Genomic DNA, 27,077 nt, shown 5'->3' on the forward strand with positions numbered 1-27,077 from the left:
AGATAGCTTGGACAGATAGGAGCTACAGGAAAAAAGAAGACAGTTTTATTTTCTCCCATTGACCTAGCAACTTATAGATTCTTAACACTTTCTACCAACCACGTTTAAGATTATAGTTGAGCACATAAGAGCCCTCTTCTTAGATATTACCTGAATTTAGCCTTTAGTTAATTCATTTCCCCATTGGTCACTTCCCTTTGGGGTTGCAAGTGATAATTAACGGTTATTGCCTCCCTGTGTGATTCTTATCACCCCTCCATTTGACCCTGGAAGCCTGGCTTTGCACTGCTAAGGGAATAATGCTTGTAAGTGTATATATATACCAGGACTCCCAGGGCACGAGAAGACAGAGAAGAGAGAAGAGAATGGAAGAACTAGATGGGTAAGAACTTGAGAGGAACAAACTGAGATGGGGAAGAAGTAGATTGAAGGGCTACAGAGAGTACTAGAGGAACGAGATGGAGATGAGGAAGAGCCAGATGAGAGAGAAGAGATGGAGAGGAAATGAATGGAAGAACAAGATGGAGAAACTAGAAGGCAGAACTAGATGAAGGAATTAAGATAGAATTAGAGGAGATCGCAGACATGTGTAGAGAGAAATCAGGCTAAAGATGACCTAAATATGAGAGCAGAATATAAGCTTATAACTGTCACAGAATAATAAAGTATATGGACTAAGGAGTTTTGTGTACATAGACTCATTTCTTTTCAAAGATTAATTATCAGCTGGTTGTAGATTCTTCCGACCTGGAGGGACTATCGAGGGTGGAATAGGATAGCAACATTAGGAGATGCAACTTGCCTAGGACTCTTTCTCACAACCCAGATTCAAAATACGCATTACCAGAGGCTCTGCTGACTCCCCATGGGAGGCCTTACCTTCTTGTAGGAGGGAATGGGGGGTAGCATGGGAGGGGAGGCTAGAGGGGCGGGAGGAGGGAAGATGGGGATCTGTGATTGGTATGTAAAATGAATTTTAAAAAATCTTAATAAAAATACATATTACCACATTACATAAAAGATTGTCCACCTATCCCTCCAGTCTGAAAATGCAATGTTAGGTGTCCTTACTCAGACCACTTACGATCCCTGGGATGAGTCAAGCAGCCCAGAAGCTAGTCACAAAGAGCCAAAGAGTTGCTTTCAGAAAGCTGACTCTAGGAAACACTGATTTATTAACATCTATGTTTTACAGCATTTAAAATATATTGTTAATAATCAGGCTATAGTTTGGCCCATAATGGCTACTGGAAACCCTTACATTTAGGTTTAAGAAAGTAATTCTGGTCCTTGTGCAGGTCACCATCACTGCCAAGAGTTTGTGTGTACAACAGTCATGTCATATCCAAACAATATTTCACAGAACTCTTTCTCATGTGCCAAGCCCTGCAGGCTCTCCTCCTGCTCCTCTGTGTTTTCTGAGCCTCATGGGTGAGAGGATGGTAGAGATGCATCTTCTAGAGCTGATACTCATGTTTATCTATTCCCAGCATGTTCAGTCTCTGCACTAACAACTGCCCATGGCATAAAAAAGCTTCTCTGACCACAGCTGATAGGTCGCCCATTCCTTATGGATAATCCCACTTGCATACAGGAAGCCATAGTTACACTCAGTGGGTTTTGTTTGTTTGTTTTTTGTTTTTTTTTTTTTCAAAAAAGGAGGACATGAAGTTGGGCGTGAGATGTACTAGAGAGTCCAGGGAAATCTGGAGAGGGGTAAATGGAAGGATGGCTATGATAGAGATAAATTGGGTACATGTATGAAATCTTCAAAGAATAAGTAAAAGACATTATTCAAAAATAAAGAAGAAAAGTCATGCTTCTAAGATAATTTGTTTTTTCCTGCTCCTGTGATGACTACAGTTAGATTTTCATTCAGCTAACACTCATTGTGTGTCCCATGTAAGCCAAGATCTAGGCTCCAATCCCCACCTGTGATTCAGTCACGATGCCTGCGTACTGTAAGTACTCAGTGCTAAGTCCTGAAGTGGAGTATCAATCACGAAGCTGAAAAGGAAGCTTAAAAGTCCTTCCACAAAAATGTAAAAACTAAACTCAAATCCCTCACTAAGCCCCCTGAATAACCTGCTATTTCTCTTCCTTGTCCTTCCAAGCCCAACATGGCTATTCCACCCATCGTTAACAATCTCTGAGAAACAGATCAGCCATTGCCCCACCCTCAACTCTTCTACTAGATCTTTCCTAATTTCTCTTCAAAAATTCCTACTTAGTACATTCCATTTCTCTGGGGTGCTATAATATGGCCTGGCCTGGGAATCGTAACATGCTTTGGATCTAGAAACTCTAAGAAGTATAAGGAAGGGGGATCAAGAAGATAAATACAGAAACAAGTGTGAACCTGACCCATGACTCATCTGCCAGCAGCTCTTTACAAGAGTGAAGGGGGCCAGGTAGGAATATCTCGGGCATAGCTGAATGACTCTTGGTCTGGCCCCAGCATAATGTCATGCTCCTACCTTGGGAAGGCCTCATGGTGTCTCTACACTTTAAGACCTTCGTCAATAAAATATTAAGATTTTACTAAGTTCCTCTGCATCTTGTGTATAATCACTTAGAAGGAAAATGACTATGAAGTTGAGAGATATACCAAGTACTGCAGTTATACCATTACCATTTTATTGAGGGTTAGCAGAAAGAAAAATTAGATGGATACATAAAAGTCAAATAAATCCATCATCCATTTTGTACCTTGGTTTTGCTTTGACTTGACTGACACAGACTTCCCTGCTGTTGCTAGCCTCCTGTTCCCTTCCCAAGGCCACATTCCATGTACATTAGTAACCCCAACACTCAAATGACAAGTTACACTAGGAATCTATATTCTTCTGTGTTGTTTTTGTGGTTTAGATGAGAAATGTCCTCCACTGGCTCATGGATTTGAACATTTGGTCCACAGTTGGTGGCACTGTTTGGGAAGGTGACAGAAACTTTAGGAAGTACTTCACTAGGGTAGGGGTGGGGCCAAGGTTTTATAGATGGTCCCCACTTCCCGTTTTCACTCCCTCCCCACTCCTCTCCCCCACCTCTGCTTCCGGCTTCTTTCATATAGATAAAATCTAATCTCTCTGCTTCCAGCTGGGGTTATCCCCCAACCTCTGCTTCCTTGAGCCTATTGTGAGGCTTCCTGTGTCTGGACAAAGTGTGATCACTCTGCTTCCTGTCATGCTGACCTCACATTCCGGATGTCATGCCTTCTCGATAATGGACTCAACCCACTCTGGAACTGCAAGTCAAAAGAAATTCTGTCTTCTGTGGCTTGCTTTTTGTCATACTCTTCTGTCACAATCAACAGCAAAGTAACAGATACACCCCTGCCTGGTGCACATACCATTGCCTCTGAGAGCATGCTTAAACTTTCATGCCCCAGGCTCCCCAACACTGACCCAGCCACTGCCTGGGTCCAGTCATTCCTTCCACAGAGCTGTCTCAGCCCGCGCTCCCTGTCTGTCTGTCGGATATCAATAATTTGCACATACCTTCATTAATCTTCACATTAACCTCCTACTTTCCATGTGTCCACCTCACCTCTGACTTTTCGGTAAACTACATTAAAATAGACTTCCTATTCATTTGCTTATTCAACAAAATTTACCACCACGTATTTCAAATGAGTCAGACCCAACGTAGAGTAGATATCTACATATCTCTGCACCAAGTGTCCGGTTTAAGGCCTGATCCTGGCTTTAATGCCCTCTGCCTGGATGCCAGAACAAGCAATGCACAGCTGCATTGTGTCAGCCACTGAATTCTGCCTCCTCCCAAATAAGCTCCTCTCCTACACCCCAGAAGAAAAAGCATGCTAGCAAGGCCTCTCTGACCCAACTTAGCAGCAGTGAGTCTATGATTGATTTTTCTGCACAGTGGCCAGGTCTGGTCCCATCTGTGTCTATAGCCTATTGTGATGCTAAAAATTCCCCTCAAGAAACCATTTCCTAGCTTTAATGAACAGACACTTTTAGAAAATGTCCCCCAAAGGACAGAAAAATAAACCTAGCCCTCTGTCATCAAGCACAAGAGGACCAGTGGGTAGGAAGGGACAGGGCCCAAGAGTGAGCATCTGGGAGTCACACTCCAGGAGGAATGTGTGAAGAAGTTTGGGGTTCTGCAAAGAGATGGAAGTTACAGAATGGTGGCTATGTGCCGTAAGATCATATCTCTCTCAAGGAGCCCGTTAGTGGCAAACATTCATTAGTCCTTCAAACAGAAAAGTAGGAGTGTAGTAGGAATCTTAAAACGTACTTATTAATAAAATCAAACATGAGGCCAGGTATTGGGGTGAACCTTGGAAGATCAGAGAAGTAGAACAAGCCACAGCTACCTCACCTCACCAATTCCTCAGCTGGTCCTGTTTCCTCAGACTGGAAGCCTCTGAGTCCTCATCCGGAATAAATCTCAGCTCAACTGTGCTGCTAGAAGCCTGAAAGCTTAACCAGCCAAATGCTTCTAGTTGCTGGTCTTCACACCTGCCTCATATACCTTTCTGCTTTCTGCTATCACTCCTAGAGATTAAAGGCTCACTTCTTGGGATTAAAGGTTTTGTTACCATGCCTGGCTATTTCCAATGTGGCCTTGAACTCACAGAGATCCAGAGGGATTTCTGCCTCTGGAATGCTAGAATTAAAGGTGTGAGTGCCACCATTTTCTAGCCTTTGTATCTAGTGGCTGTTCTCTCTCTGACCCCAGATAAGTTTATTAGGGTGCACAATATTTTGGGGAACACAATAACACCACATAAGAGTCTCAGAAAGCTAAACCCATTTGCTTTCCAATCATCTATCCTGTAGATAGTTGAGCTAGAATTTAAAATAAGTTCTCTATGAAGCCCAAACATGTTCACTTTGCAGGAAACAAATGTCACTCACCGAGTAACGTGGAACTTAGCACCAACCAGGAGGCATTAAGATGTGCAAAAGGAAAACTTCTAGATTGCTTCCTCCGATAATCCAATGAGGCATATCCTCTCAACACCTGGGACAAGGCTGAACACAGCTCTCCATATTTCTCCTTTCCTTTTCTCTTACATCACTTCCTCTACGCCCCACCCCCTGAGCAATCCATTCTCCAAATAAAGACGTCCTTGAATCTTGACTTACTTTCTAAATTCCTCAACAGTGGGAACCTCTAAACCCCAAACACAGTAACTTACACATCTGTACATCATCCACAGTGTGATGAGTGAATATTTAAGGGGAAAGGTTGGTCCAGAGACAGCATGACTTACCCTGAGCTCCCATGATAATGAAACTGCTCAGCTACACTGGGTCAGAAGTCCGAGCCCACCTTCTACATTTATTGATGTTTTCACTGGTTCCCACATGACTTTTTCCAACAGTGTGTGTATAGATTAGATATAGGCTACCTAGGTGAACAACTTCCTGTTGCAACAGAAAAGCTGAAAACACAGGATAACAATGTTTTAAGCCCCACAGTAGGGAGTTATTTCTTATAGATATGGGAACATGCCCCCCCCCACACACACACACTTTTCTTGGAAGAAAGAAAAAAATATATTTTATGGCTCTATTGTTAAGATCCTAAGATACAACTGCGGGATAAAAGGAATTTAAAGTGTCTCCTACTGTTAGATAAAGGTTATATTTGATTATGGTGGAAAATGAGACAAGTCAAGCCATTTACTTCTCTGCCACTTCTGACACCCTGTTTTTGCTTCTAAAAGGTTACCACTGTCCTCTGGGTCCTGAAGGTCCTTCTCAAGAGAGAAGGGTCAAAATGCTTGGGCACTGAAGGAGAATCTGGACAGGACTCACCAATGACAGACAGACTCCCTTATACAATCCTGATACTACCCCTGCCCCAGAAAATATGCAGCTGATATACATTTACTCCTACCATATAGATAATTCTCTCACTTAGGGAAATGTTTGATCATAGGTAATGCAATCAAATTAACATACTGCAAACAAATTAGTATACTACAATCTCGCTTAATGAAGGTTTAGGATAGTTACAGAGATAGCCTGCTTGAACAGGGAGAAAATTATGATGCTGAGACCTACGCTTTGCTCCTGTCAACATCTATGGAATCTCAAACTTCCTTATGCTAGATATTAGTTTGGTAAGTTTTTAAATTCAATTCACTCTGTTGTCATCAGATGTTTCTCTCCCACATACCTGTTCCCAAATACCTGGCAGCCACTTTCCAAATAATTGACTGGGAGCTTAATATTACTTATAAATGCTTGGCCACTAGCTCAGGCTTGTTACTAACTAGCTCTTACACTTAAATTAACCCATAATTCTTATCTATGTTTAGCTATGTGGCTTGGTACCTTTTCTCAGTACAACATTCTCATCTTGCTTCTCTGCGCTTACTAGTGACTCTCTGAATCTGTCCTTTTCTTTTCCATCATCCTTAGTTTGATAGCCCTGCCTATACTTCCTGCCTGGCTACTGGCCAATCAGTGTTTTAAACCAGTTAGAGTGACAAATCTTTACAGTATACAACAGGATTATTTCACAGCACTCTGTAGCTGTATAACTGAGCCAAAAGTACAGCTGTAAAATCAAAGGAACAAACAGAGCAATGGTCACCTGTCATGTGGGTGGACTCAAGGGCTGGGAACCAAACTTCCGGTCACAGCAGCATATATGGAAGCTTAAAACGACATCTGGGATGGGAAGCAGTGCACTTCACACAGTGCTGGCTGGCTCAGGGTGACTTGGAGGACAATAAAAACCATAGTGTGGAAGATAAATAGGAATAGGTTCTCCATGTTTTTTAGGATGTTTTTGTTCATTGAGAGACACCTTTATTCTGTAGCCCAGGCTGGCCTAGACCCAACCTAGTGACCCAGTCTAGCCTCAGACCCTAGATTCTCCTAATCCTATCTCTACCTCTTAAATTCTGGGATTACAGGCATGTACCACCACTCCTGGCAAGAAGGATTTTTTAAAGAAATGGTTTTTATAAATAGGCACAAGTGTTAAGAAGTGATTTTATAATAACATCTTTATGTAATTTAAATATGCATGTCCCATTAAAGCCAAATATCCAAGTATCCCATTCTGACATCAATGAGTGATTCCGGCCCACATCTTCTCAAGTTATGTATCCGAGTTGATGTCATGATTCTCCCTGTGTGTGGGTATGGATATAGTTAAATTTGCTTCATTCCCTGCCTCAGTGTCCCTCCATGCTCAACCTTGCCAAGGCCTACAGCAGCATTTCTTCCCACACCAGCTGCCACATGCAATTTCAAATGAGGACAAGTACACCTCACTCTCCAAGTAGCCACTCACAACCAAACCAGGTTAAGAACCTCCCTGAACATGCTCGGAGCTCACACTCCCCCAAACACCTGCCTGCCTTTGCAGTTTATACCTCCATATGTCCCCTGAGCCATGAGCCAACAGAGGCCCAGGAATGTACCAGAATCACTATTATGTCTTACAGTCCATTCTATAGATGTGCCATGATGGAACTAATAAGGCTAGTCATCCAGGCAAGCTTGAATAAATGAATGAGGGATTCAGTGTTGAGAGACCTTGGGGCAATCCCCTGCTTGTTCAGGGGGATACTGCCTTTCAGGCCCATGGCTGCTGATGAATTGAGGTAGACTCGGGCTGGTATTCATCCATTTCCTTCTTCCTCTTTGGTGCCCAACTAGGTGACATTCTCTGGCCTTCCTTGTCATGAATGTCACTAGAATTTAGTGGGTGGACATAATAACCAATTTCCAGTGCTGACTCATAAAATTCTGCCTGCAGGTCCTTCCCTCTCCCTCTACCCACCAGGTATGCCAAGGCTTGGGGAAGGAGAGCAGTGTTGGCACAGTGCTGGAGTGTTTAGACTAGGACCACCCCCCTCAACACCACACACACACACACACACACACACACACACACACACACACACACACACCAGACTCCTAGACTCCCATTAGAATTACGTTAAAGTTTGGGGATCATCCACTACCAAAATCTCACCAGTAACAAGAGAAGACTTAGCACACAGCCTGGCTTAGGTAAAAGGCAACAGCTCTCCAAAGCTCATTTAATTAGCATTTATGAGGCACTGCTGTGGACATTACCTCACGATCTCAGGAGTCTCAGATGAGAAATGTGAGCGTGGCTGAGGTGACCAGAGATGCATATAATAAAAATGTCCACACTCTCTAAAGGTTCATCTCCAATTTGCTTGGACAAGCACTTACCTTGGTTCCCAAGGGACCAGGTAAACCAGGCGGTCCACGAAGTCCCTGTTGAAATGAACAACAGGGGACCATGAGAGCTGATCACCCAATCACTCACCACATACCTGGCTGCCTGCCCTCTGCTGGAGCAGGAGTATAAGGGCAGCTACCGAGGGGACTCTCACTCCAATGTGACTACACTCCGTCATAGGTCCTGGGTGTTACTTCTGACTCTTCCATTCCCTGCCCCTATCTGGACAAAAACAAGCCTCTCTACCCCTTAGTGTATTTTTCCTCTTCAGATCTTCATGCTAAGGGACCCCAAAGGAAGCAGCAAGATCAAGCTTCAAAGCAATGCTCACCTGACCCCATGACCCCAAAGCTTAGTCTCTTTCTTCTTATCACACTTACAGAGACATGGGGCGGCCTATGGGAGGGGCTTCTATTCCCAGCCAATGAGCTTGGCCTACCATGTCACTCATGAATACACTTGACATCCAGATCTATTTTCAGCCAGAGGAGCTCAGTGTGGACCAAGAAACCCTTTTTGTGTGTGTGCGCGTGCCATGACCACTGGGTAATTTGAAACTCATTTGCATGACTGGCTCCCCTGGATCCTGAGCATGCAGCCAGAGCTCCACGTGCTCAGGGCTGGCTGTGAGCAATTGCCCATCTGTGGTTTCACTTCCAAGGATCCAGTTTCCTGTGGTCAACCACAGGCAGAAAGCACTAAGTCAAAGATTTCAGCAATAATTCACAAGTTAGTGAAAACCGTCATGGAAGTACAGTGTTATACATTTTCTACTTTATTGTTATTATGAAGCAAGCTGGTTGGCAGGACTGTATCCCTGGGTTAAGGGGCACCCCAAGCCTTACAGCAACCCTTCCCACCCAGCTCATCAACTATGGCTCACTTTCTAAAACGAGTCTCTGCTTTTGCTCTTGTTTTATTTTCCATTGCTAGCCTGGCTTCCCAAAGTTCAAAGCACGTCAGCCTGACACTTACCGGCTCCCCATCCTTCCCTTTTCCAGGTGGCCCAGGGAGGCCAGGAGCACCAGGATCGCCCCGTGGACCAGCTGGCCCAGGGCTGCCTTCCTCCCCTGCTGTTCCCTGGAGAGAAAAGAGGACACTGATGAGCATCTGTAGTGTGCAGAACTCAGCTTTCCAAATGGCAACTGAGCCCGAGCCTTTGTGGAGGCTTTTGGAGCTGCCTGGATAACTTTAAAATACTTGTCCCGGCTGGGCGGTGGTGGCGCACGCCTTTAATCCCAGCACTCGGGAGGCAGAGGCAGGTGGATCTCTGTGAGTTTGAGGCCAGCCTGGGCTACAGAGTGAGACCCAGGACAAGCACCAAAACTACACAGAGAAACCCTCTCAAAAAAAAAGAAAAAGTAAATAAATAAATATTAAAAAAAACTAAAATAAAATACTTGTTCCTCTGTGGCATCAGAAGACAGACTGCTCGTAACTATCAAAAGTTCAATTCTGTCCCCCGACACTGGTGTGCTGAAGTCCTTTACTGGGCAGAGCCTCCACCAAGCTTCACCCTGCCTGTCCCTATCCCTTCTCTGATGGAGAAGTGCAGGAAAACCAGCCAAGGCTGCAAGCCGGTGATGGAGAGGGTCTCTTCAAGCCTAGAGAGCAGCTTTCTCAGGCCGCCCCAGGCCAGTCACAGGACATGCTAAAGAGCAGACTGTGATTTCAGGAATTTTGCCCTTTTGCAGAAGTCTGGACCCTTGGAGCCCTGGGCCTGGCTCAACCTTCATGACGTTTCTGATCAGTCAAGAGGTATTTGGCTCCCCCTGGAGGACAAATGGGCCAACAGCACACATGAAATTCGGATTTATCCATCTCTAAGTTAGGTGCTCTTTTGTTTCTGCAACTTAACTTGGCATTATTTTTTTTTTTAAAGCACCAGCAGTGTATTGTAGCATACATTTATAATTCCAGCACTTGGTAATTAGAAGAAGGGGAATTATTGCAAGTTGTATGCCAGCCTGGTTGACAAAGAAAGCTCCAGGCATCCAGGACTACATAGTGAGACCCTGTTTCCAAAACCCAACATACACACACACACACACACACACACACACACACACACACACACACACACACACACACCAAAAAAACATTGTACCTGCACCACCCAGGGCTTATTATTAAACTTGCAGTCGTCAGACAACAAGCCAAAGATATTTTCTATAGTTTGTTTTTTCCTCTAGAATAAATCATTTCTCTCCCCCCGCACGCTGGAATTTGTATTTTAAAATCAAGTCTTTTGCTAAAATTAAAAATACACTTACTCTTGTTAAATTTTTACTGAAATAAAAAAAAATATGCCGGGCAGTGGTGGCACACGCCTTTAATCCCAGCACTCAGGAGGCAGAGGCAGGTGGATCTCTGTGAGTTTGAGGCCAGCCTGGGCTACCAAGTAAGTTCCATCCAGGAAAGGTGCAAAGCTACACAGAGAAACCCTGTCTCGAAAAACCAAATATATATATATATATATATATATATATATATATATATATATATATGATAAAAATGATCACTTCTTTAAAAGTTTCCAGGAGAAGCATCTAGAAGGAATCTACTTGATGAATTTGGAATAGCTCTCACCTCTAATCATAGTACTTGGGAGTTTGAGGCAAGGGAATTACCATGGATAAGAGGCTGGCCTGAACTACAGAATGAGTTCAAGGCCAGCACGAGGCACAGAGTGAGACGCTATCTAAAATACAACTCCATGTTTGAGCAACTGTGTAGACTTCTGCAGATGATACATCTGAAGAAAGGATACCTGACTTGTAAAGGGAACAAGACACATCACTATGTCCTTGTCGTCACACATTTTCTCCCAAGGCCATGCCCCTGTCCCCAGTCCTTGGAGTGATGGTCATAAGCCTGGACCCAATGTCTGCTATTGCCTTCTTCACTTAACACCTGAGCAAACTCAGGTGCGATGAGAATATGCCATGTGCTAGGGTGATTGTTTCCCAGCCTTGGTCCTGCTGACACTGAGGACGGCTGAACTGTGGATGTTGTGAGGTTTGGCTCATGTGTGTTGTGATAGATAGATAGATAGATAGATAGATGGATGGATGATAGATATGATGATAGAGTAGATAGATAGATAGATAGATAGATAGATAGATAGATAGATAGATAGATACAGAATCCTGTTCTGTATATGCTATGCCAGCTTCACCCCTCCCCCTTGTGGGAGGACAACCAGATGTCAGGAGGAGGTGGGACTGTCCCTACGCTAATCACTGTTGTCATCCTAGTCCAGAGTCACACAACCAGGACATGGAACCAGCTTTAATGAGTCTGAACCTCTAGATCTCCCTTGGGCACCGAGGAGCACTGTGGGTTCCCCAAGCTCTGACTCAGCCTCACGAACACATAAAAATGTGCAGCAAGGCTGTAGAGGTTGCCTTGCTCCTCCCCAGACTGTAGGCAGTTTCTGATGGTTAGAAACTAGGATGTTGTTTCTTTCTTCTAATAAACAAAACACTTTCCCAGGCTCGGGAAGGGTTCCCTGGCAATCATGGTGCTCGGTGAATGATGGGACGCTGAGTTCAAAGAGGGATGTACAGTGAGATCCAGTTCTGCTGCTCACCAGCTATGAGATATGGGACCATGAAGTCCCTGGGAGCTTCTGTTGGCATCTGTAAAGGGGGCATTACTCTGACCCCAGGGTGAGAAGTATGAGATGTCACATTCCCTCGCACAGTCCCTTCTTGTGCCTGGGCCCTCAGGCAGCCCTGAGCAATGCAAGCTCCTCAACTACTGCCCACATGAAGCCTTCAACAACAGAATGTCTTTCTGCAGTCTGCATTGCTCTTACCTTCTCCCCACGCTCCCCGTCTTTCCCAGGAGCACCTCTGATGCCGGGGGACCCTGAAAAAAAAGGAGGGTTGTTCACACGGTCAGTTTTTGAAGGACATTAGTCCCCATGGGTATGCCCCCAGGCTTCCTTTCTCTTCTTCGCACATGTTTCCCATCCTGTCTTAAACTCACTAATGCCCATCTCCTGGCCAGGGGGCTTGTACATCAAAACTTTGAGAATAGATATGGTCTGCCCAATGCTTGACCCTCATACCCTTAGTCTTTGAGTGGACAGACCAGGTAAGGGCAGATACCAAAAAGGTTTCAGTAAACCCCAAAAACCTGACTTGGTGTCAGAGACCTACCCTTCCAGTGTCTGAGGTTCTCCCCAACACCTCAAGGATAAACATTCTGTGGACACACCAGGGTGGGCATACGGTCATGAGAAAGAAAACAGCCAGCTAGTCACTGAGCAACTGGAGCTCAGCCCTGCTGAGGACTCTGGAGCCCACCTAGGACATCCTGTAGAGCAACCTCACCTTAGGACAAAGTACGAAGCTACTAGGAGTAGGGAGATGGGTAAGTGGTTAAGAGCTTCGCCTCCTCTACCAGAGGATCTGGGTTCAAATCTCAACACCTGAACGGTAGCTCACAACTACACATTCCACTTCCAGGATACCTGAAGCCCTTTTTCTAGCCTCCATAACCACCAGCACACAGTGGTACACGATGTGTTGAAGGCAAACACCTAAACACACACAAAGTATTTTTTTATATATTTAAAGAGGTGGCTGCTTCTTCTCCCACCACCTTGCAGATACTTCAGGTATCAATTCTGCCCCTTTCCTGTGGATGACTGGATACAATGCTCTCCAATAGCTGGGGGCAGGGATGGGCAAAGGAAAAAGGGTTGCCTGATGTTGACTATGTATGCATGTGGGAAAGGAAAGACTGGACAGGAAAGAGCCACTCCAACCACTTCCCCCATGACTCAGTCTCCTCCTGCCTCCATTTCCTTCTGTATAAAATGGGGTCAAGGATGGTATCCACCCAACAGGCTTGCTATGTGGATGAAATTAACGTATTGTGCATTAAGACTCTAAATGCCATGCAACTGTCCTCTGAGTCACAGCTACCTGGGAAGGTTTAGAGAGCAAGCCTGGCCTAATCTATTGCAGAGGACAAAGTCTCTGTAGCCTGTGACCAGATGCCACTGTGTATTTTACTGAAAATCATGAAAGGCTAAATCAATGCTTATGCTGAATCATAAAACTAGCCCATTAAGAGACATCTTGGAGCTCCATCCGGGAGAGGGAGGGGAGGAATCTCAGCAGCTGATGTGGGACCTAAAAGATAAGCTGGCCTAACCCTATCTCATTTCTTCAGATGAAAGATTTTAGGAACGGCTGACCAAGGTCTTAATACCAGTTTGGGGGAAAGCTGGGTTAGAATCTGGGTCTCTAACAGCCATCGGGACCTCTGACTTCTTTGGGGTCACTTATTTCTTGATGTTGATTCCAACATCAGTGAAATGTCCAACATCAGCCTCTCTGTCATCAGTCCAAGTCCATCTATCACTTATGGAGCTGGAGTGCTACCTAGAACCTTGGGTTGGTAATGTTCTGGGTTGCCCTCATTAGTGCCCTGATGAACCCTCCTGTGGGGAAATCCTGCCCACACTCTGTGTGGATGGGAAGGAGGATAAGGTAGGGAACCATGACAGACACTGCAGGTTCACGACCCACATTGACACTCTTGCTCTCTTCATAACACTCACCAAACTTCCTGGAGGGCCACTGAGACCGGGAGGTCCTGCAGGTCCTGGAGCACCCTAATCAGAGATGGAGCAATTGAGAAAAGCCAAATGTATTGGCTACAAACAACTGACCCCAGCCAGACTCCCCATACATGTCTTGTATGACTCAATTCACCTTGAATTGCCAGAACAACCTTCAAACTGACACTCATAGATGTTACAATCTACCCCTCCCTGAGACTATAGTATCCCCACCATCCAGACTCAAGTGAATGGGCTTGGAGGTGGAGTGAACAAGAGACAGGGAGATTCTTATAGCTCCTCAAGGCCAGGTTATGATGGGAGCGTTGCTGAGGAGCAGGGTAGTGTAGATGGCAAGAACAAGGCAGAGAAAAAAGCCATCCAGCATGCTTAAGATGTTTAGGTGACCATCAGCCTTGATCCTATGCATAGGGAATTGTTATGAGTTGAGTTAGGAAGAGGCCCCTGGCACACTGAGGTGTTGAAGGACTTTGGGCAAACCTTGCAGGACACAGATGATAAACGACAGGGTTGAGCAGTGGCTGACCATGAGGTGGACAGAAAGGGACTTTTGGAGGGTACGTAGAGAGGGCTTGTGATGAGCTACTGGGTCGCAGGTGATCACAGGTCTATGCGTCTGAGAAGGCTGCTTTAAGATAGCACCATGCTGAAGATGCTGGCACCATTCCCAGAGCAAGAGCATCTGGGGAGGGAGGGGAGGAGGGAGTGTGAAGGTATGTGTGTGAGCTGTTTGCACATTACATGTGTGTGCTTGACTGGATGATGGGTGACTGGTTCCTGAAGTGGACTTTAATTAGAACTTGACGACTGGGTTGTGACTCTGAGAGGGGGTGTGGCTGAGTTCATTTTGGAGGTCAGTGCCACAGAATGGGAACTAAGGGATACTCAAAGTATTAGAGATTGCTTAGGTTCTTGGTGTTATCTACTATCACAGGCCCTGTGTGTCGGTAAGAAATCACAGGGCACACTCCTAGCCTCCTTACCCAAACTGCTTCCATTCTACCCAGGCTGAGCACAGGGCAGGCTGCCTTTGCTACAGGAAACACCCATATCTGCACCTTCTGTGTCATCCACACTAGCCACTATTCATGGCGACCCCATCTCCTCTAAGCCATGGTCACAGATGATCTGATCATATAACGATGTTCTGGCCTGTACATTTGATCTCTGAGGTCCAAGGACCAGATTGGACACTGGATTCTCCTGTTGCTAACTGGCTACCACTCCTGGGAGACCAGTCAGGTGTCTGCAGGGAAGAGTGAATCTGTAGGATGCCTTGACTGCTGCTTTGTGTTTGAGGGTGTGTGTGTGTGTGTGTGTGTGTGTGTGTGTGTGTGTGTGAGAGAGAGAGAGAGAGAGAGAGAGAGAGAGAGAGAGAGAGAGAGAGAGAGAGAGAGAGAGATGAAGACAGGCATAGAGAAAACACAGAGCGATACAGAGACACACAGAAAGAAAGAAGTAGAAAAACACTTAAAAATAAAGATCTTTATCCTTAGAATGTGTATACATGGCTGTGAACCCTGACAATTCTCATAATGGCAAACATCTTGGAATGATCCTCTTTGTGCATGAAGATCCTTTGAGTGTCTTCTATGTGCACCGAAGATTTCTCTCACTGATGGGCATGCAGATACAGCATGGGCTTGCACTGGGATCGTGCTCTGTAGCACCCATATGTACAGGAGGAAATGTGTCTCGGGGTTGGACATGTGGACAAAGTCCAGACCTGATAAGAATACTGTGCAGACCAGAACAGCTCCCATTTTGCTTCAGGTTCAAATGCCACCCCACCCAGGTCTGGACAGCCCCACAAGTGTGAATTTTCTTTTTTAGCTACATCCCAGTAGTAGTCCAGAACTATGAGACAGGGAAAAGATGCTCATCTGCCCCCCTTCTAGGAAGTCCTCAGAAGTAGGGCAGGGCAGAAGGACTTACAGGGTTTCCAGCTGCTCCAGGAGTTCCATGTGCACCATCATGTCCCTTGGCACCCTGTGCAGGAAAAATAAAAAAGGAGGTGGGTCAGAGGCCTACCATCTTGTGTAGTGCTAGCCTGCTGTCCAAACCTGACTCACCAAAACAAAGACAGAACAGAAAACAGGTTCTATCAGGTGCAGAAAAGCCACCATTCCCTGGCCCAGCACACCTCCATCACTTCCCCTAAAATCATGTATTTATCATCATTGACCCACTATGTAAATGAGGTACACAGAGTTAGATAGCTGTGACCTCGGGGGTTTTAAACAACTAATAGGTTCTTTCAAACCATATAGGGTCCCTTCCCCCATCCCCAAAATAACTGAACAATTGTCAGGAAACATCCTCTCAGCCCAAACCATACCAGAAAAATAAAATAAAATTGCTAATATGTCCCAGGCATCTTATAAACCTGCTTGCCCATCAATGGCTGGGGAGGAGAAGCCCTGCATCTGAAAATGCACAGGACATCGAGAGAAACCCTGCTTCCTGGGCAACCTGTCTCCAGAACACTCTGAGTCTAAGGGATCTCTCCTCAGCCACAGCTGACTTTTAGTGGAAGGGCAGGGACAACTAGCGTCCTAGCGCCTGGTCCAGGTAGTTGCTTTGTGAGGTGGGGTGGGCAACTTTGCAAGATGCTGAGACCCTTAGTTCTGGGGATTGCCACAACCCATGTCTCCAATACCCCCGCACACACCCTAGTAAGAATTCACAAAATGTCAAGTCAGAAGACTGGTGAGTAAGGTAGGAAGGAATACATGACCAGGGGCAGCATGGGCCAGGAACTAAGAGGTGGACAAAGAGCTCTCTTACCGGAGGTCCAGTGGGTCCTCGAGGGCCCAATTCTCCAGGATGACCCTGGGGTCCCTGCAATGAAAGAAAACCATGCTGGTGAACTAGCTCAGCACCTTTGTTCTGAGCAGATGGGGCTGTGTGCGGGGATGTGCAATGGCTGTAATCTGAAATCCACAGAAGAACTAATACCGAAGTTCTGAGGACTGAAACAGGATATATTCAGTTTAACTAATCCTCCAGTGTGTAGTGTGGCCAGTGGGGTTCAGACCTAGAGCCAGCTAGGCCTGGACTCCTGGTCTTCAGGGAACTTGGGGAATGGTAAGCAGTATCTGGGGTGTAGATACTCACCAGAGCACCAGGGTCACCAGGGTCACCCTTTTCTCCTTTTGGCCCTTGCTCTCCCTGTGGGTTAGAAGCACATGGTACAGGTGACTCGAGAATGACCCCATCTAATGCTTCTAGCACATTGCTCCACCCCTCAGCATTGACACCAGGATCCCTTCCATGGTAACCACATCCAAAGATGTTCCTGTTGGCTGGGTTTGGTGCTCTTCCCTCTCCTTCCTGTGCCTCAGAGTGATCCTAACTTATTGTACAGAAGAGCTCATCCATGAACGCAATGCAGAGCGAGGTCTTTCAAAGTCAGTCTCTTTCTTGAAGGAGACGTGGAGAGATATTTGCTGAGCAGATTCGGCTCTTGACAAACAGGAAAAGGGAGGAAGCCTTTGCCTCAAAATGCAGAAATTTTTCTATAGATGTAATTTCCTTGCTTTGATTCTAAGAGTGGCTACTGACTTCCTCAAAAGCACACATTCTGAAAGAAGGACGCCCCACTGAGACACAAAGTGGGGGACAGGCAGCACACTCTTCCACCTGTCTCCTTAGTTGCTCTTCCAGTGAAATATTCTAGACATTGTCTCTATGGAGCATCTATAGACTAGCTTTAATTCCCCAGGCTCGGGTGCATCCAAGAGGGGGAAATGGGAGGGTTCAGAAGCAGGCATTCAATTAATAGATGACAGAGGTGTGCAGGGAGGGAGGTGGTGAGGTGGGCAGCCTGCCTGTATATGGGAAATGAGCCTTGAAACACCAAGACAGATGAAGACATCACTAAAGGCAGCTGCTATGGCTGACAGACATCTCCTGACAACCCCTGAAATCCAGGTGGCATGGAGATGGGCCCCCTGCACTCCCTTCCCCGTCTCAAGTTCAAAGCTTAATGTCCTTCCTTATCCTTCAAAAACTTCAGCATCGGACTCAGTGTCCCCTGGCTCCACACCTTTCTACCAGATACAAGATCTGTGTCTTTGAAGTTGCATCGACTTATTAAAGAAATGGAGACTGTATGTCTTTCTACTCCATCCTCTCAGCTGTCCTGTGTTGTAAAACACAGAATATATCATAATGAGAGAAGAACCACAAAAGAAGGAGAGGAGCCAGGCATGGTGGCCTTTCATCCAAGCACTCAGGAGGCAGAGGCAGGAGGATCTCTGCATTTGAAGCCACCCTGGTCTCCACAGTGCAGTTAGAGATCAACCAAGGTTATACATTGAGACCCTGTATTAAAAAGAGGAGGGTGGTATGGGGTTATGGGGTGGTGGGGTGGTGGGGTGGGGGGGGGGTGGGGTGGTGGGGTGGCGGTGGCGGTGTCATCAAAATAACATTTCCTGGCCTCAGTATTGCCAGTTGCATAAAGAGATTCTGAAAAGAGTTATTTTTCAGAGCACTTCATGGAAGAAGGAGGAAACGGGCCTTCAGTCTGCAGGCTGTGGAGCTGATTTCCACCTTTCTGTTGCGTGTCTCAGTATCTGCAGGAAGCCACTGAAGCTAAGACTCCCCAAGCAGTCTGAATGGAATATTCTGAAAATCGTCTCTATGGAGCAACACAACTTCAGGGGATTAAGGGTTTGAAGTGTTCCCATCGCTGATCTCTTCACTGCCAACATTGACAGAGAATGTTTTGGCGGCTCAGATAGCCTTCATTTCAAAGCAATCAGCAGTTCTGGCCACAGCAAAAATAAATTCTACTCAGAGAGTATGGCCTTTGCTCTTGACCCCTGAGCTATGTCCTGAGAATGTCTACTGGCCATGAGAACCAGGTTCTTGTAATAATGTATCCCTACGTTTGCTGGAACAAGCTCTAGAAACCCTGATGCTGCCTACCCAGCATGAAGGGCTGAGAATGGAATCCAGAAAACTCCAACTGCCAAGGTCACCCCCACCCCACCCCCACCCTACCCCCACCCCGCAGCACCAGCAGATGTGCTGAGGCACCAGGCTGCATCCAGGGCTCACTGTTACTTACTGGCATTCTCGGGTGTGGTGTGAACATGGATGGCTGAAAAGAAAACCACACGGGTTAGAAAGTTCAGAATCTAAGGCGTCTTCCATTTCATTTTTAAAATCCTGCTGCCTCTAAGAGATTTGCTGAGCCAAAGAGCATAGCCTTGAAGTGCCTTTTTTTTAATATCTTTTCTTGGGGGGGGTAGTATTCTTTATACATTCTTCAAAATATGAATCTATGTGTACCATGTATCTTGATCACATTCATTCCCCACTACCTCCCTCCAACTATCCCCAAATGCTCCCATCGTATGTCCCTCCCTCCCAGTTCCATGTCCTCTTTTTTTAATGGCCTACTGAGTATTAGTGCTGTCCATATGTACATGGTATGGAGTTGTCTGCTAGGGTATGGGCAACCTACTTGATGTTTTATGTAAAATATATCATCAGCAAATATGGATAATTTGACTGCTTTTCCTATTTGTACACCTTAATTTCCTTCCTCTAGGAGCCTACATGTTCTCTGTGAGGCCTGAGACCTGCCAGTGGTTGGCCCAGAGCCAAAGCCTGAGCGACAAAATGAGTAGGCTGAGGAAATGAAGATCCACCACAAAAGATAAAATGTAGCTTCCTCTCTTTCCCTTCAAGTCTCCAGTTCCAGACTCCTCCCAGCTCAACCAATGTTTTGTTTCACACATTAGAGCCCACGTGAATGTTTACAAGCAACTATGAAGATGTGGAAAGACAGCATTTTGTGCAAGAAGTATATGAATAGTAAACCTGAGTACATTATTGATAGTAGATCACATGGACCAAGGGATGATCACCAGCCGGTGACAGGTGGTGATCTGCCTCCGCCATGCTTTAAGGACAGAGACATGAGCTTCCTGGAGGCATCTGAGCAAGAGACCATGTAGGGTCAGAAACTGACATCCATGCAGAGGATGGGAGCCTTTGCTCTCAGTCCTTCAACAACCAATGATTTACAAACTGGTTTTTCCTGCTTAGCTTGTTCAATTTAGTGTGTTTATCCATAAAATTTCAAGACCGCAGAGTGTGTGTATGTGTGCACGGGTGAGAATGAGTGTATTTGTATGCATGTGTGTGTGTGTGTGTGTGTGTGTGTGTGTGTGTTTATATGTCTACGGGGTTGTGTAAGTGTGTGTATGCGAGGATATGTGTGCCTATGTGCATGTTGTATAAAATTGGGTTTTGTCATATGGATATTCCACGACTTACTTAATCCTAAGCTATAGTCATGTAGATATTTTGTAATTTGTCATCATTATAAGCAACACTACAATGTACACAAAGTTTTTAGATAAATGTAGCCATCCTGGCAGGAGAGAATATATTCTAAAGAAAGACATTGGTACCCGCCCTATGAACAAACCCCTCAAGAAACTTTATTTTCCCCAGGACACTGGTGCTGGTAGAGGGAAAAGGCTAAAACCTGGTTCCAGCCAGAGGGGGAATCTGCCTCCAGGCCTGCCAGGACTTGCAAATGGAGCCACATGCAATGTCTCTGTCAACTGCCCAAACAGATTCATAAAAAGCACAAGAAATATTGAAATAAAACATAATTCCCAAACCAGGCCCATTGCAGAATTCTTGGGAATCAAGTAACTGATAACAAAAGTAGCCATCTTATATTTATTAGTATAAACTAAAGATCCCAGATAAAAGCTACATCTACACTAAATATGCTAACAGGTTCTGATTAGACCTTTGTGATCACGGGAAAGTGGAATGTTGCCAATACAGAACCATATTATCTTTTGCTGTCTTTCCTCCCTTCACAGCCATTCATGTTCAATTCTGTACCTGATCTAAAACTCTACTCAGTATTAGGCAAGAATCTATTGGAATATATTAACAGACCACCAAATGACCAGCTTTCTAAGAATGTCATCAGACAGCCTTGAAAATCCCTAGACACTGAAAATGCCTGTGGAAGGTGGGAGAGGAATCCTAGGTTATGATACTGTGGTCCTACCCTGAGCAAATGGCTTCTTGTCTCCAAATCTCAGCTTCCCTGTATGGATGGATGGATATACTCTCAGTGTCTATGATATATTCTGATAAACAGTAATTGCGCTTTTGTTGAATAAAGTGAATAAAACAAGGAAGAGCTTCCTAGCTAATGGTGAACTTATCAGAGCATATTAATAACTAAGCGGTGAGGGGTGTGTGTGTTGTGTGTGCATGCACACATGCACAAGTGTGGGTGTAGAGGGAACCCCATTGCCTTGCGAATTCAGAAGAGAGGATAAGATTAGGGTCAGAGTAACTTACACTTCCAGGTAAGCCAGGGGACCCTGCTGGACCAGCCTCACCCTAGAAGAAATGAAAAAAAAAAAAAAAAAAAACATGATCTTAATCCTGTCGATTCTGCTTATGCCAGAAAAGGTCTATAATAACACATCCCCCCAGAAAACAGAACCATTCTCCATGGAGGACTTTGATAGATTATAGTTAGGTGGGCCAGGACATGGGGGGATAGGCAGACAGATACACATATACACTCTAAATTATAAAATATCTCAGACATGTATTTTAAAGTATCTAGACTGACCTGTGTATCTACAGGTTAACTAAGTACCATGTATCACTCTAGAATTTTGAAATAATAGTGAGGATACTGAATTTGTTTCTACTGCTGCCATCAAAGGCAGTGTTTGACCTGTTATAGCGAATGCTCCCACACACGTGCTTTAGCTCAGTGGCCACACTGAAGTCTAGTCCCTTGGAGATACCCCAAGAGCTGCCCAAGCCCCTCTGAAGAGGCAGGTTGCTCTCATATGCATATATCCCTACGTATACCAGGGTTGTTACCGTAACAGCACAAGTTTGGGAGCTGATTCAGTTGAACTTGAAACCCAATTCTACCATATCCATAAGCACTAAAAAGGTAGGATTCCTTTGCTTGTTTCTTCTGTTACAAAGCACATTCTAACTTATGGATCTCACCTTTGTGAACTGATTTATCTCTGTAGGTAGGTCCACAAAGTATTTATATTTTCAGTTTTTCATGTATGCAAAATGATTGGTTTCCTAATGACATTTTCATGTATTTATATAATAAATACATGATGCACTCTGCTCCTCAACCTCATCCTCCTGATGGTCCCTTCCTTATTCAAATAGTCCACCTTTACTTTAATGTCATATATATTCACCTAATCATATATGTCACCCACATACACATTTTATAAAATCTAGATGCCACATATGAGAGGAAGCATGTGGTATTTGTCTTTCTAAGTCTGATTTATTATTGTTAATGTGATTTCTTCTGTGTTGTAAAAATAAAGACTCCCAAGACGCAAAAGCCTCAGCCCTGCTCCACAAACACAGGCGAGCAGCCAGACAAGCAGCCAGTTTCACATTCAGAACCCAGCTTTTCACTTGGACTGACATGGCAGAAATTCCAGGAGCACCTCCCCGAGAGTCATGGGATGACTGACTTCTCTGCCTCCTTCCTCATAGGGCAAGTCCATGTTCTAGAGCTCTGGAGACAATCATGCCTACCCTATCATCCTGCCATTAACAAAGCCAGGGGATCTAAACCCAACGCTTCCTTGTGGGGGCTGTGGACGAACACACAAATGGGTGCAAATGGAGAGAGAGGCAGAAAGAGGTGTCTAAAGCAGAGGACACAGGATGCCTTGGCAGAAGTCTCCTTGCCCATCCCCAGATCTGTACAGGAAGAATGGTGACCAGTAGGGCAGGTTGAGGGAGGGACACTGTCCAACTTTGAGTGAGAGGCTTGACTTCAGAAAAGCCATAGGTTTGAGATGACTTTGACATCGATAGGTCTGGATTCCAATCCTGTTTCTTTGTGTGTTTTCAACTCTCAGTCGCCCTTGACAAGCAAGAAATACTATCCCCAGTTCCAAGATGCTAAGTGTAGGGCAAAAGGACCAGGACTAGGAATGCATCAATGGAAGGCAAGGCTGAAGCAGGGACTTGCAACGCCCAGTCAGAGAGGGGCAGTGTTGCCTTAGTGTCTTATTTTACACTTATTACCCAAATCTCTAGGGAACCTAACGTGACCCAGATTCCTTAGCAGCCTACATGCAATTCTGTCAAAACAATTACAGCTTTGTGGTCTCCCTAAGCCTCTGTATTCTGGAAAGGAGTATCTCTAACAGAAATTGCATTTCTGAGAATCCAAGTTTGAACATAAGTTCCTGGAAAGAAGAGGCATCTTTTCCAGAACCTTCCATGGCTGATTAACTGATGAGGACTTCAAATGAGGACTTTGTGAATTCCTCATTGTTGGAATGTTGCAGGAGCCATTCCTTTCCCACCCATGTCTGATCTAACAATCCGTGGCTGTCAGGAAACCTTTTTGAAATGTATTAACACACAGTACTAGCTTCCACTAACCCAAAAGCTAAGAGTGTCATCATGTAACATCTGCGGCCTGCAACAGAAGTTTCCCCCACTCTGTGGCAAACCCCCTCATCTGATGTTTCCACTGGTGTATCTGGAAAGCATCTTCACATCTGACCTCCTTTGTTCTGTTTCTACTAAACCTTTGTGAAATCCCTACCTCGTGGGAAACACAGTATTCGGGGTGACCTAAATCTGTGTTCCCAGGTCATGGTTGCTCGTATTTCACGCCAGGACAAACTATCTCTTATTCATTTGAAGTGAGAGCTATTTCTTAGACATTAAGAAATCAGCAGACTTGCAGAGCCTCACCCAGGGCCATGCTGTCAACATGGCCGAAGTCAAGGAATGGGAAAGGCAGAAGGTAAGCTGAAAATGAAGTGTGGAAAGTGCAATGTCAGAGCAGACACCTTTCAGGAGGAAGGAGACTACAGGCCTCTAAGCATCGCTGACCCCTGGAACCAAGAAGTCAGCTCTACATGCCATCACTTGTAGCTGAAAGATTTCCTGTGTCCTGGCCTGCCGACAGTCGGGACAAATCTCTCCCACTTGCACTCCCCAAGTAAACACACAGAGGCTTATATTAATTAAAACTGCCCGGCCATAAACTCAGGCTTACTACTGACTAGCTCGGGCTTACTACTGACTAGCTCTTACGCTTAAACTCAGCCCATTTCTGTTAATCTATATGTTGCCATGTGTTCTGTGGATTTACCTGTGTGCCATTACATGCTGCTCCCTGGATGGCAGGCTGGCATCTCTTGACTCAGCCTTTCTCTTCCCAGAATTCTCCTTGTCTGTTTATCCCACCTATACTTTCTGCCTGGCTATGGGCCAATCAGCATTTTATTTATCATCCAATCAGAGCAACACATCCACAGCATACAGAACATCCCACAGCAATCACTCTGTGAGTCTACTGGGAGGAAGTTGGTCAAATATCAGTGGGATTGGAGGTCAATGTGGATGAATGAATCTCCTTCCTTCATGATCAGCAGCTTGTGACACCAGGAACTGAAACTGAATGACTTTGACAACTGGTCAGAGTGAGTTCTGGGTCCTACTCTGGTCCTGGGTGGAGAAATGACATTCTAAACTGCCCCAAAGATCATAAGATCCCTATCTAGCCAGAGGCTTTCTGGGGGTAAAAAAAAAAAAAAAAAAATGTCAGTGTTGACAGATCCTTAAAACAGAGTAACAATGCTTCTGTGTGTCAGGGTTACTCAGAAACATGCTTTGGAGCAATACAAATGCATCCTGTAAAACTCACTCTCTGTTCTCTCTCTCTCTCTCTCTCTCTCTTCTCTCTCTCTCTCTCTCTCTTCTCTCTCTCCTCTCCCCTCTCCCTCTCCTCTCTCTCTCTCTCTCTCTCTCTCTCTCTCCCTCTCCCTCTCTCCCTCTCCTCTCTCCCTCTCCCTCTCTCTCTCCTCTTCCTCTCTCCTCTCTCCTCTCTCCTCTCTCCTCCGGAAATCAGCTAGGAAAGATTGTGATGAGGATGAAAGCAGGCAGCTCCTACCTTTTCACCTTGGGCACCTTTTAGCCCAGGAAGTCCCAGTTCACCTTTTTCTCCCTAAAATAAAAAATACAATTCAAAATTATTAGAACCCAAAGCAATGCTAACCACTGACTGTCAAGGTAAGGGCACTTTGGCCTTAGGCAATGGGGCTGTGCGTTCACACCTGTTCCCCATCCTTCATCACTGTCCTTGCCTCATTGCCACAGTGAAGCCTGACTCCAAGCAGGCTCTTGAAGCAGCTGACTCATGACTTCGGTGTCTCACATTCCTCATTTCCTCTGAAGATGCCCTGCTCTTCCCAGAGGTGTCTCCCCAACAGTCCTTTCATCTCCACTTAAGGGAATCTAGACTCTGATCTCTGTTCATTTCTCCCCCCTCAACACCGGGAATTATTCTATTCTCCCAGTCAAAATCACCACCTCATCCCAAAGGTCTTAGACTCCAGAAGAGGCCCTCCCTCCTTGGGCACAATCACAGTGCCCAGTAGCCCTGGTGGGAAGAGGCAGTCACACTTACCTGGTCTCCTTTCTCTCCACGCACTCCTGGGAAGCCCGGAGAACCTGGAAGGCCAACTTCCCCCTATGAGAACAAAAGCAGTAGGTACCAGTGGGAGGTTCTCCCTGTGAAAGAGGCCCTGGGTCACATGCTTTATGTCCCCTCAAAGATTTCGAGCTTAGTGACATGGAAAGTAGAGCCTTGCACAAAGGGAAATTCTAGAGAATCTGTTTTAGGGTACCCCAAGCTCCTTCCTGCTTGGGTCATCTCCTCTCTCAGGAACCATCATCCTACCTCTCTGGGTATCTGACTTCTCCATCCTTTTAGAACTCAGCCACAATGTCAGCCCTTCCTTCACCATCCTTCATGACATCCCTGGCTCCCTCCTTAGGGTGGCATGTCTCCCTCACTACCCTGTTCAACTGTTCTTGTATCTTCTCAGTTCCTAACTGGGCTCTAATGCTCAAGACAACTACTGAGGCATAGGCCACGCTGAAACCTACTAATCAAACAAATGAAGGCATGCAATAACTGTAATGAACTTTCAAAAGACAAGATTCTTCTTTAAAGTTGAAAATGTTTATCTAAGATATAATGTATAATGATGATTCTTTAGTTAAAAGAATGAGTTGAACAAGTAAAAATATGAGCAAACCAACCTTTTCACCGGGTAGACCTGCAAGGCCCCGCTCCCCAACTTCACCCTGTAGACAGAGTAACAAAGCTCCATCATCTTCTATGCACACCTTCAAACATGGCTGTCATTCCTCAGTTAGACCTACACAACCACAGTACCTGCAAGCCACTGCTCTGGGCTCTCTGAAAAGGAACATTAAGTCCCAGAGACCCTGAGGCATAAAGTCAAAGTATTCATTATTTCTACAGAGAGGCATTCCACGCTCTCTCATCCTGCCTTCTGCTTCCCCTCAAACAAAAAACAACTCTTGACATGTCCAGAGCTCATGCACATTGTGTCTGCTCATCATGAAGCCAAGCATTTGCAATTCAAACCATCAAGGAGCCCATACCTAGGACTCATGGACCCACCCCAACTCCAGGTCTCAGACACATCAGGGAGCCTGAGACCCCACTCTTGGCTCACAAATGAAGAAGAAGCTGGGGCAGAATGTGTCCCTATGACTCAGGGATCCTGGTTATTGTTCTATCTTTTCATAAAAGCAGGCAGTCCCCCGTGCTCAGAAGCAGGGAAGAGTTGAATTTCTTCTTCTCCCAAATGTGTTACAATGGGGGAGCATCCTGGGAGACTATGTCTGTTAAGGAACCCAAGTTTCTAGGAGAAAGTGTGCCCTGAAGAGGTTCACATGAGTTCTTGTCCCTTGTCAGCTTTGTTCTCATCCATAACATTTCTGCTGTGGTCTGAATGCTCTCCCTAAAAAGTATATATTAAGACATACTGTTCAGTGAATTACTATGGGGTGGGCCTTTGAGAGGTGATCAGTCATGACGGTAGATTTTTCATGAATGGGATTCGTGCCTTTACAAAAAAAAAATGCTTGGGTGAACCCACTGGTCTCTTCTGACACAGAGACTGCTATCCTGTAAGTGTCCATCTTATCCTGTACCTCTGGTGCCACCATAGCATCTAGAGATATAAGGATCATCTATCTGTAAAGCAGAAAAGAGTCTGGCAGTCTCCAAACCTCCCACACCTGGACCTTGAACTTCCCAGCCTCCAGAACTGTGAACAACAAATTTCTACTGTTTTTAAGTCACCTAGCCTGCAGTAGTTTGTCATAACATATCAAAGAATTGAGACATATCTCCCACTAGCACTAAGCAGGCAGGCTGACA

General features: G+C 45.3%; 1 protein-coding gene across 1 annotated transcript in view; it reads right to left on the reverse strand.

The window, feature by feature from the left end:
- Col22a1 (collagen type XXII alpha 1 chain) overlaps positions 1-27,077 on the reverse strand; it is a 233,247-nt gene that overhangs the window by 93,256 nt on the left and 112,914 nt on the right. The window contains exons 27-39 of the mRNA XM_037197519.1: positions 25,925-25,969; positions 25,287-25,349; positions 24,771-24,824; positions 21,152-21,193; positions 18,879-18,911; positions 16,922-16,975; positions 16,592-16,645; positions 15,740-15,793; positions 13,784-13,837; position 13,660; positions 12,026-12,078; positions 9,181-9,285; positions 8,196-8,240 (exon numbers count right to left, since the gene is read on the reverse strand). Of these exons, the coding sequence (XP_037053414.1) occupies positions 8,196-8,240; positions 9,181-9,285; positions 12,026-12,078; position 13,660; positions 13,784-13,837; positions 15,740-15,793; positions 16,592-16,645; positions 16,922-16,975; positions 18,879-18,911; positions 21,152-21,193; positions 24,771-24,824; positions 25,287-25,349; positions 25,925-25,969 (657 nt within the window). The remainder of the gene's footprint in view (positions 1-8,195; positions 8,241-9,180; positions 9,286-12,025; positions 12,079-13,659; positions 13,661-13,783; positions 13,838-15,739; positions 15,794-16,591; positions 16,646-16,921; positions 16,976-18,878; positions 18,912-21,151; positions 21,194-24,770; positions 24,825-25,286; positions 25,350-25,924; positions 25,970-27,077) is intronic.

Source organism: Peromyscus leucopus, chromosome 20 (assembly GCF_004664715.2).
Source record: "Peromyscus leucopus breed LL Stock chromosome 20, UCI_PerLeu_2.1, whole genome shotgun sequence".
In the NCBI taxonomy this organism is placed as follows: Eukaryota; Metazoa; Chordata; class Mammalia; order Rodentia; family Cricetidae; genus Peromyscus; species Peromyscus leucopus.